Raw genomic sequence first — 12,052 nt, forward strand, 5'->3', positions numbered from 1 at the left:
AGGCCCCGGGGCTCCATCCCCACTACCTCAAAAAAAAAAAAGTTAATGGGCCAGGTGTGGTGGTGCAAGTTTGTAATCCCTGCACTTGGGAGACTGAAACAGGAGGATCACACAGGTTTGAAGCCAGCCTCAGCTACTTAGTGAGGCTCTCAGCAACTTAGTGAGACCCTGTTTCCAAATAAAGTATAAAATAGGTCTGGGAGTATACCCCAGAGGTAGAAACGCCCCTGGGTTCCACCCCCAGTTCCACAAAAAAAAAAAGTTAATGGCACTTAGAAATAATGAAAGGTCACTTTAAATTACTAATAATGAAATTGACTGCTCTTCCTGTTAATTTTTTTTATTTATTTTTTCTCAAGACAGTGGTATGGCTTTTAGACTAAGAGAACTATATTTGTTTGCTACAAATATTATATAAAAAATTAATAAAGATAAGATTTGTACTTGAAAATAAGGTGGGAGGTGATATGATCATTATCATCCTTCATATTGTGTTTACAAAAATCACTCATATTTATTTTCTTCATTTACAAAAAAATTTGTATGCACACTTGTATATACTCTTTTTCTTTTTTTCTTTGGTACTGGGAGTTGAACCCAGGACGATTCTACCTCTGATCTGTACCCCACCCCTTTTTTTGTTTGTTTGTTTTGAAATAGGGTTTCACTTGGTTCCTGCAGCTGACCTAGATCTTCCTATCCTTCTGTCTCAGCCTCCTAAGAACAGGGATTACAGGCATGTGCTACCACACCTGGCTTGTACATATACTTTTGTACAAATTTTAAAGCTTTTTGTGTTTCTTAAATAAAAATTTTGAGCCAGGCATGGTGGCACATTCTTATAATCCCAGCCTTTGGGAGGGTGAGGCAGGAGAATCGCGGTTCGTGGACAGCCTCAGCTGCTACTTAGTGAGGCCCTTTGCAACTTATTGAGACCCTGTCTCAAAAAATAGGGCTATGGTCGGAGGTAGAATGCCCCTGGGTTCCATACCCAGTACAGAAAAAATATTTTCTTTTTTGTTTTCAGTATTTTGTTTGTTAAAATGTTTGTCTGTTTATGGTACTGGGGCATTCTACTTCCAGGCTCCATCTCCAGCCCGGTTTTTAATTTTTTTTATTTTGTTTTGAACAGTCTCTAACTTGCTGAGGCTGGTCTTAAACCCACAATCTTTCTGTCTCAGCCTCCCATGTACTAGGTTTACAGGTGTGTGCCACCACATCTAGCTACTCTTAAAAAAATTTTTTAACACCAAAAGAGTAGTAAAACAGGTCCAGGTTTCCATTTATGATTGATAAAAATTTATAAATTTGACATTATCTTCTTTATCTTTTGTGATAGGAATTTGGATTATTGAAGAAACAGTGTTAATGATTGGATGTAGTATTGGTTATGATAAGATTTTGTGTGTGTGTGTGTGTGTGTGTGTGTGTGTGTGTGTGTGTGTGTGATAATAGGGATTGACCAGGGGACTCTGCCTTTAAGCTACACACCTAGCTCTATTTCACTTTATTTATTTTGAAATGGGATATTACTACTATATTATGGAGGGCCTTTCTAAATTGCTGAGGCTGATTGCGAACCTGCATCCTCTTGTCTCAGCCTCACAAGTACTAAGATTACAAGTCTGTGCCACCACTCCCAGCTAGGATGAAGATATTAAAGATACCTGTGCCTGGCGTGGTGGTGCACGCTTGTAATCCCCGCGCTTGGGAGGCGGAGACAGGAGGATTGCTCAAGTTTGAAGCCAGCCACACTAGCTTAAGAGACCCTGTTTCCAAATTAAAAGTATAAAATATGTTACTGTTTAGGGAGAGTATGATTGTGGGGAAACTGTTCCCCAGGAACCTCTGCAAGGGTCCCGGACACACTTTCCCCCAACCCGTAACAAAACCCAAAATGACCAAAAACAGAAAAACCACAGGTTTTTGTCCTAAGCTAAGAATAAATATGCATAGCTTAGACAGTTGAAGATTTAAAGAAGTTTATTAAAAAGATAGAAATACAGAAAATAGTTACAGCCCCATGCCAAAATGGCATGAGAGGGGGAGGGTGACCCCGGGCTAACTCACCACTCCCCAGATACAGCAGGTGGACTGGACTTTTTATACCCATGACCTCCATCTTACTTGTGTGATTCTGACTTAGTGAACTTCCCTGTAAGGTACCTCCCCTTATCCTGTAAGGTACCTCCCCAGCGAGGTGTGGCAAGGTGTCTCCTTTCATGAAGGTTGACCCCTCCTACCATCTTAGCTAGCTTATCCAATCATGTAGATCTGTCTTTATAAATAGAGACAGGCCTAGTTCTCTTCTCCTATTGACTTGTTAATCACCTTTAGTTAGGTTAATTTACATTGGAATAGTTGCCTGCTTTTAGGCAGGAACCAAGTCCTTGCACAGATTTGCCCCTCACCCAATTTTTGAAATATATTAATAATCATAGCTTTTTCAAATCTTGCTAGGCCATTCCCAATACTGGTACAAAATAGGTCTGGGAGTGTAGCCCGGAGGTAGAAGGGCTTCCAGGAACCCCAGTACCACACACAAAAAAAAGATAACCTGTGAGTCAGGCATAGTGGTGCACACTTGTAATCCCAGTAGTTGGGAGGCTGAGACAGAAAGATTGCAGGTTTGCAGCCAGCCTGAGCAATTTAGTGAGGCCCTCTACAATTTAGACCTTGTTTCAAAATAAAAAATAGGGATAGGGCTATAGCTCAGTGATGAGACGCCTTTTGGTTCAATCTCCAGCACCAAAAGAAAGATACATGTGAAAGATTTGAAATAAATTATAAACCTGGGAAGAAAAGGCAATGGTTTTATTAAACTTAAATAATAATGTATCAAATATGCATGTGGAATTAAGCCAATAAATTAACCTGCTCAACTACTTTATTGATAACTATAGAAGCTAGCTAAAAAGTTGTTATAAATTTTCTCATGAGAATAGAGGAGATTGATTTACACTTGGGTTTGTGTAACATACTGACTTGAAAAATTTGTGTGTAGGGATACTAGGGATTGAACCCCGGGACGTTCTACCTCCAAGGTACACTCCCAGCCCTGTTTTATATTTTATTTTGAAACAGGGTTTCACTAAGTTGCTGAGAGCCTCACTAAATTGCTGGATTTTGCCTGGAACCCAAGATCCTCTTTTCTCAGCCTCCCACTTATTGGGATTACAGGCATGTGCCACCATACCCAGCTAAAAACCATTTTTAATGGTTACAAATATGATAGACTTAAAAAATAAATTGACACAGAAACTTTCAGGATATCTTAGAAAATAATAGGTAAAAAAAAAAATTGGCCACAGGAACTTTTCATTTACCATATAGTACTCAGCTAAAAATAGATTCACCAGCTTTATTTTTTATTTATGGTTTTTGGTAATTGGCAAGAAAAGTCTTAATATTATACATTAGAGCATTCTTACTGAAAATTCTGGCCTTTAGTTCTAGCTGCCTGACTGTACTTACAGAATGTTAAAGCTCTGGCTTTGGATTCTAGGAAAACTTAAGGAACTTAATGGAACGGCATCTGAAGAAAAGAAGTTAACTGAGGATGACTTGGTACTTCTTGAAAAGATACTTTCTCTAATATGTAATAGTTCTTCAGAAAAACCCACAGCCCAGCAACTTCATATTTTGTGGAAAGCTATTAACTGGCCTGAAGGTAACCAAATACTTCAGTATGTAACTAGAAAGCTTTCATTTCTCTCATTGCTGGTGTTTCCTAAAATGCTTGAGAGCAGAAGCCTTTTAGATTTTGGAGTTTTTAGATTTTGAAATATTTGCATAAAATTTACCAGTTGAGTATCCTTAATCCAAAAATCAGAATCAGAAGTACTGTTTGGTTCCTGGCACTAAAATATTTTAGATCTTAAAGCATTTTAGGATTAGGAATTGCACAAGTATGTATGCCATTTTACATGATTTGTGTATCGCCGGCAAGTGATCCAAGAAACTCTCTGTGACTTGTTAATCCTAGGTTACAGGCACTTGCTATAAGGCTTTTTTTTTTCCGGTTAAGTCACTTAAATCTTTTTTAATTCCAAAAGTATCCTCTCCCCTTTTTTCATGCCATTGACTTACCAAAGAAAAGGTCTTTTTATTCTATAAAATGTCCTATATTGAAGATTTGGATGATTGTCCAATGTCTTCCTCTATCTCTGTATTTCTTTCTAGTGGCGTAATTACACTTTAATTTGGTTGTTTTTTTTATTCTGAAGATCCTCTATAAATCATTCTTCATACTACCTTTATATTATGGAACACAAAATATCAGAAATAGCGGATTTGCTCACTTACAAGAATGCGAAGATTGTTCAGTACATGGATTCAGAGTGTGTCTACCCAGTCCCTCAATTATAATGTTCTCACTAAACTATAAGCATTCGATTACCATTTGTTTATTGAATTCTTCTCTGAAGAACTTTTCCTATTCAACTCTGTGGTCTTATTACAAGGTTTTTAAAAGTAAGATCTCTCTTACATTCATTCAGCTTATTATTGAATATTTAAGGTGTATCATGCAAATTGTCAGTCTGAGAAAGTTACTTTATTTTTTAATTTTTTTAAGGCATACATAATCTTATAGTAATAAGTCCATTGTATATAAATATGAAAAGGAGCATGATTTCCGAAAATATGTACACTTTGTCATGTACACATGACTTCATATTTTCTAAAATGATCATCTGTTTACTTGATAGTGAGAAAATAAAATCCTTAATACCTGATTAGCAGTCATAAGGAATTTTCTAGATTTTCCCAAACATTAATGAATTTTTCTTTTTAACAGATATTGTTTTTCCTGCACTCGACATTCTTCGGTTGTCAATTAAACATCCCAGTGTGAATGAGAACTTCTGCAATGAAAAGGAAGGGGCTCAGTTCAGCAGTCACCTTATCAATCTTCTGAACCCTAAAGGAAAGCCAGCAAACCAGCTGCTTGCTCTCAGGACTTTTTGCAATTGTTTTGCTGGCCAGGCAGGACAAAAGCTCATGATGTCTCACAGGGAATCACTTATGTCCCATGCAATAGAACTGAAATCAGGGAGCAATAAGAACATTCACATTGCTCTGGCTACACTGACCTTGAACTATTCTGTTTTTCTTCATAAAGACCATAACATTGAAGGGAAAGCTCAGTGCTTGTCAGTAATTAGCACAATCTTGGAAGTTGTACAAGACCTAGAAGCCACTTTTAGACTTCTCGTGGCTCTTGGGACGCTTATCAGTGATGATTCAAATGCTATACAATTAGCCAAGTCTTTAGGTGTTGATTCTCAAATTAAAAAGTATGCCTCAGTCTCAGAACCAGCTAAAGTAAGTGAATGCTGTAGACTTATCTTAAATTTGCTGTAACACTGGAGAAGAGGAGTTGAAAGTTTAAACTGATTAGTGTGTTTTTTTTTTCTCACATTTTACATGACGTATTACAGATGTTTAAAAAAAAATACTGTGGATTAAGGAAAAATTCAGATCTTGTAAAGTGGCGGGGAAGGGAAACAAAGAAGAAATAAAACTTTTGCACTGATGAACTGTGAGGTTTTCTTATGTAAATGTGGATGTCTTCAAGAATATACAAGTTAAGAAAAACTAATCAACAACAACACAACAAAATGATATTTCTTAATGTACCTGAATCACAGAAGAGAAACCAAGGGCTTTTATTTCTATAAGCTGCTTCTGCTACTTGTATATATCAAACTGTTTAATTATTGATGATTATTTTTTATTTAACTTTCCTACTTTCATTGCATTCTTTCAACAGCACTGGCACATTTCAAGGTCTTATTTTGGGATTTACTTTAAATCTTTAAAAATTAATTTTGTTATAAATTTATATGTTGAAAATATAAAATAATTTTAAGTCATTTGTAAATATGTTTGTATTTGTTTGATGGCTCGTTTTTAGAAAAGAAAAAACAAATTGACAAGTTATGTTATATGTAAGTTGAGATAGATGAGGCCTCAGATTGCTTATAGGTTAGGTCTACTTTCCTTTCCCCTTCACTATTTGAGACCTTATTTTTTATTTTTGTTTTTATATTTAATTGTTTATTTTTATCATTATCATGATAAGGGTAAGCTCTTTTTAGGCAATTGTGCAAGCAAGTGTACATCAAACTGTTATATCAAACTAGTATTTTGGAGACTAGTATAGTCCAGAAAGAGTGATATATACTTTGACAGTTCTCAAACCCACTTTAAATGAGAGTTGATATTATCTCTTTTTAAAAGAAAAGATAAAATTGGGCGTGGTGGCACGCATTTGTAATTTCAGTGCTTGAGTGGTTGAGAAGGGAAGGTGTAGGTTCTCAGCCAGCCTCAGCAATTTTTGAGGCCTTCTGCAACTTAGTAAGACTCTGTTTCAAAATAAAGAATAAAATAGGACTAGGAGTCTAGCTCTGAGGTAGAATGCCCCTGGTTCAATCCCCAGTACCACGAAAATAAAAAATGAAAGTAAAGATAATGGAATGAATCATGATAAGATGGGAAAGAAAGTGAAGCCAAGAGTGATTTAACTACTCAAAGTGCTATAGCTTTTTAAAGAAGGTTACACATTTGTTTGTGAGCTTCCTAGCAACCAACATAAAGAAGGAACCATCTGTTACCAATTTACCATGACCAACATAATCCAATTTCTTAAGAGAAGTGTATTTCTATTTTTAATGTGAAAGAAATCTTTTTACAAACAAGACTTTTATGGTATAAAGAACTATGGGGTTTCCTGGTTTACTGCCAAATTGCAGTCTAAGAAGGGCACTTTTTTTTAGGGGGAAAAAAGATTCTGATTGTCTAAATTCATCCAAGGAAAAACTGGAAGAGCATCAAAAGGGATTGAGTAAAATGTAATAATAGGGAATGTGGTCTCTAATATTAAATTGCAACTTCCTTGGCCGGGCGTGGTGGCGCACGCTTGTAATCCCCGCGCTTGGTTGACTGAGACAGGAGGATCGCGCAGGTTCGAAGCCAGCCTCAGCTACTTAGTGAGGCTCTCAGCTACTTAGTGAGACCCTGTTTCCAAATAAAATATAAAATAGGTCTGGGAGTATAGCCCAGAGGTAGAAAGGAGTCTAGCCCAGAGGTAGAAAGCCTCTGGGTTCCACCCCCAGTACCACCAAAAAAATAAATAAATAAATTGCAACTTCCTGGTGTCTTCCTAGACTAAAGATTGTTTGTTGATTCAGTTAGACATGTGGTTTTTGTTGAATTGGAGTTTGGATTGTTTTATCAAAGTTACATGGCAAAATAAGAGTTGTATCTGCCTTCTCCTGGTTCCATTGGAATACACTGCCTTGTTAATATGTCTGTCTAGTGTACAGTTTTAAGTACAACTTACCTGCAGTATTTTAGCTGAGGATTGCCAGTATCAGCTACTTAGTGAAGCTCTCTGCAACTTAGATCCTGTTTCAAAATAAAGAATAAAAAATAGGGCTGGGAGTATAGCTTGGAGGTAGAATGCCCCTGGGTTCAATCTCCAGTACAAAAAATGAAAAAAAAAAATCATGATTATCTTAATATGTTTTACTTCCAAGTATAAAAGTAAGAAACATTTATTTATTGAGTGAATCATACATGCAACCCCCTCAACCTTGATAAAAATTGTAAGTTCACTATCTAGAGAGAACTTTTTTTTTTTTCTTGTTGATTTTGTTTTTTGTGGTACTAGGGCTTAAACTAAGGGGCATTCTACCCCCAGCTGGATTTTTTATTTTGACACTGGGTCTTGCTAAATTGCTGAAGTTAGTCTTGAACCTACAATTCTCCTGTGCCAGCCTCCCAAATAGTGGGATTATTGCAAGTGTGTGCCACCAGTTCAGGCTAAAAAAAATCATTCTTAACATTTGAATATACATTGATACACATTTAATAGTGTTTTTTTAAAGAATTGTAGTATATGAACTTTAATAACCTGATTTTTAAACTTAATATGTGTAATACACATTAAGTTAATAATGTAACATGTTAATAAATGTAACATTCTATTATATGAGTATACCTATTTCACAGTATCTGACATTTTCAATTTTATTTATTTTTTATTTTTTGTGGTACTGGGGTGTAACCCAGGGGCTTTTCTACCTTTGGGCTATACTCCCAGACCTATTTTATTTTTTATTTGGAAACAGGGTCTCACTAAATTGCTTAGAGCCTCACTAAGTAGCTGAGGCTGGCTTTGAACCTGTGCAATGCTCCTGTCTCAGCCTCTCAAGCACTGGGATTACAACTGTGTGCCACCACACTGGGCTATTTTTCAATTTTTAGCTATCAAGCTATGCTATGACAAATCTCACAGGAGTCTTACTAGTTCTCTAGGAATGTGATTTATACGTGGAATTGGTGGATTACGTTAATGGATATATATTTTTTTTATGTTTTTGTGGCATTGGGGTTGAACTTGAGCATTCTATTCTAAACTACACCCCAGCCCTAATTTACTTTTATTTTGAAACAAAGTCTTGCTAGGTTGCGGGAGAGCCTTGCTAAGTTGCTGAACCTGTTATCCTCCTATCTTAGCCTCCGAAGTACTAGAATTACAGGCCTGTGCCACCATACCTGAGTATGGATATATTTTAGATTGGTATTTATGGCCAGATCATTTCCAGTGGTACAACTCTTGGAATTAGTATACTTAAGATGAGGTTTAAAACCCCATTGCCTACAAAACAGCTTAATTGTTGTCTCCATTTCATAACTATTGCTTTCATTTTTATGAATATGTTCCTATTGTATTTTTTCAGTACTTGCTGAGCCTGACATAGCAACATTCACGAGTAAATAGCATTATGATTAAATTTTGTATCTACTTTATCATCTTTTAAATAATGGACTTGTTTCAAAGACAGTTCCAAGAACAGAAGTAGGAGGTAGGAGGTAAATTCCTTAGTAGTTAACATTGTGTATCTTGTGGTTATTTCCTGATTGGAAAATGACAGAGGAGCATTGGTGATGCGTCATTCTTTCTAGAGGTCTTGAAAAAAATTACCCAGTTGAGATTAGAAAATGTCATTCAGTGTTTCAAAAAAAAAGCAGTTTGAATTTTGAATGCATTTTTTCATGCAGAAAATTATATGCACTGTAGTTGTAATTATAAAAACAATTCTGAAAGCTTTTTCACTTAACTTTTTTTCTGTGTATGGTACTGGATATTGAACCTAGGGGCATTATATCTCTGAGCTACATCCCCAGCCTTATATTTTATTTTGAAGCAGGATCTTGCTAAGCTGCTGAGGCTGGCCTAGAACTTGCAATCCTCCTGTGTCAGCCTCCCAAGTACTGGGGTCACAGGCATGTGCCACAGTGCCTGGCATTAATCTCATTTTTTCCATGCATTTTCCTTTAATTTTTTAATGAAAATGTGCATCCCTAGAGAAAATTTGAAAGGGAAGTACAGCAAACATTCATGGACTTACCAACTACAGGTACTCCTTAATGTATGACAGAACTATATCCTGATAAATCTATCCCAAGGTGAAAATATCTCAAGTTGAAAACACACTTAATACTCTAAGACCCCTGAACACACTGTAGAATACAGGTTGTTTGCCTCATGATGGTGTGGTCGACTGGGAGCTACAGCTCACTGCCATGGTCCAGGATCAGGAGGAGTATCATACAACATACCACTGACCTGGGAAATGTTTAAAAATGGAAGCAGGGTTTCTACTGACATATACGGCTTTCATACCATCACAAAGTTAAAAAAAAAAAATCTTTAAGCTGAACCTTTATAAGTGAGGGACTATCGGTTTTACAATTATCCTCTTGCCATATTTGCTCGCTTGCTACAATTTCTTTTGAAATTACTTAAAAATTAAGTTGCAGAGGGTGAGTGTAGTGGCACATACTTGTAATCACAGCTGCTTGGGAAGCAGGAGTATCCCATGTTTGAGGTCATCCTAGGCAATATAGTGAGACCATGTCTCAAAATAAGAAATTTTTAAAAAAGGGCTATGGGTATACTTTACTGATAGACCACTCACCTAACATGTGGAAGGCCCTGGTTTTAACCCCAGTATTACCCCCAAAAAAGTTGCAAATCATGGGGATTGAGTGGTATTGACTACTATTAAGAGTAGTCATAACTACTTATAGGAATAAGCTATATTTAGGCAAAACAATAAAATCCTTTTCTCTGTCTCTAGACTGTCAGCCAAAACCTCCAGCCAAGGTTGACCTTGTTCAGCCAAAAGTCGGCTGTTAGCCTATTTTAGGGGCTTAAAGAGTCGAACACTGAATGCTGAAATTTATAGACACCTGCATTCAGAAGGGAAGAATTAAGCAGACTCTCATAAAAGTTTAGACTAAGTTAAAAGATGAAAAAGAAATATTAACCCAATATTAATTACTAATAACACAATAGTTAAAGCCCTAAACCTCTACCTTAAAAGGCTATATTTTGTCTTTATTATAAAATAGGCTTTCAGCATATTAAGTAACTTCTAGCAGATAGAGAAGGGCATGCTGAAACTTACCAAGGACACAGATGGACAGTACAAGCTTTAAGTTTTAAGAGTAAATATAAACAAAGAACACTGTCGACTTACACCACGCAGCCCTCTGACATTGTTAACTAAAGTAACACATTTGGATTAGTGATGTTAGACCTCTCTGTCCTTGTGTGAGGATAAATAAAGAAGGCTACAAAAAAAAAAAGTCTTATACAGCAGAAATAAGTAGCAGCCCAGCACCTGCAAGGGGGGGGGGGGCTATTTGGCTAACAGGATAAGAGGGACAAGATAATAAATTCCTATAAAAACTGCATTTTCAAAGGCATCAGTGTCTAACTTTTGAGACATTTCTCCCCCTCTCTCTTCTCTCTCTCTCTCTCTGATGTGGTGCTTTCATTTCTGTCCTTCCCCCCACCTATAATAATAAAACCTTGCCAACAATGCTTTTTTTCTCCTAAACTAACCAAGAACAAGAGCCCACAAAATCGTAAAAATCGTAACAGCAAATAACAATTGGCATATGTATTTTCTAAGAATAAGGGCCTTTGAAACAACTTCCTTTATAACCACAATACGATTATCATGCTTGAAAGTAGTAATTTCATACTAATAGTCCATATTTCAAATTTCCTACCTAGGAGTAACTTTTGTAACTTTTGCTTTATAAAAAGATCAAATCTGAATAATTGAATCAAGGTTATGTATTGTAGTAGTTATTTGGTTGTATTTCTCTTTGGTCTTACTATTGTCTAATCTGTGTGTGTGTGTGTGTGTGTGTGTGTGTGTGTGTGTGTGTGTGTGTGTGTGTTTTACTGGGCATTGAAATTGAGGGTCTCTACCTCTGAGCTACACACCCAACCCATCGTGTGTGTGTGTATGTGTGTATGTGTGTGTGTGTCTGTGTCTGTGTGTGTGCGCACAGGTGTATATAAACAAATACACATATTTGTTTTGTTTGTTTTTTTTCAGTACTAGGATTTGAATCCAAGGCATTCTACCTCCAAGCTACACCCCTAGCCCTATTTTTTATTTTTCATTTTGAAACAGGATCTCACTAAGTTGCAGAAGGCCTCCCGTAGCTGAGGCTGCCGGCAAATCTGTGACTCAGCCTCTCAAGTACTAGGACTACAAGTGTTAGGATAAGCAGCCCAGTCACACCAAAGGTGGCGCCTCTCCGACTTCTCTTCTGAATTGTGCTGGCTACCTCATAGCCTGGAAAAGGGGGCCACGGGATGCCCAACAACCAGTCCCCTGACAACACTCTGGGATATGAGCCACCCAATCAGTAAATGCCCCATACTTCGTGTGATCTTCCACTGTGAGCAGAAGCCCCCTCCTATTTTCAAAAAAGCCCCAGCTGCCTGATATAAAGGGGAGCTGGGCTGTCTTACTAAAGCTTTTGCTTGCTTGCTTGCTTGCTTGCTTGCTTGCTTGCTTGCTTGCTTGCTTATCTCCGATGGCTGGCCTTGGGTTTTTTTCTGCTCCAGACTTTTACTTTCAACAAGCATGCACCACCATGCCCAGCTTATATTTTATTTTGGAACAGGGTCTAAGTTATTGCACACTGGCCTCGAATTTGTGATCCTCCTATTTCA

At 37.1% G+C, this 12,052-nt stretch overlaps 1 protein-coding gene across 5 annotated transcripts in view; it reads left to right on the forward strand.

The window, feature by feature from the left end:
• Positions 1–5,364, forward strand: part of PLAA (phospholipase A2 activating protein) — a gene marked incomplete at both ends in the record, with an annotated part of 41,432 nt that extends 36,068 nt beyond the window's left edge. For all 5 annotated transcript variants that reach the window (XM_080708522.1, XM_080708524.1, XM_080708523.1 and 2 more), the window contains 2 exons: positions 3,506–3,670; positions 4,799–5,364. In XM_080708522.1, coding sequence (XP_080564648.1) covers positions 3,506–3,670; positions 4,799–5,364 — 731 coding nt within the window. The remainder of the gene's footprint in view (positions 1–3,505; positions 3,671–4,798) is intronic.
• Between the last annotated feature and the right edge of the window lie 6,688 nt (positions 5,365–12,052).

Source organism: Muscardinus avellanarius (assembly GCF_963383645.1).
Source record: "Muscardinus avellanarius genome assembly, chromosome: 13".
NCBI lineage: Eukaryota > Metazoa > Chordata > Mammalia > Rodentia > Gliridae > Muscardinus > Muscardinus avellanarius.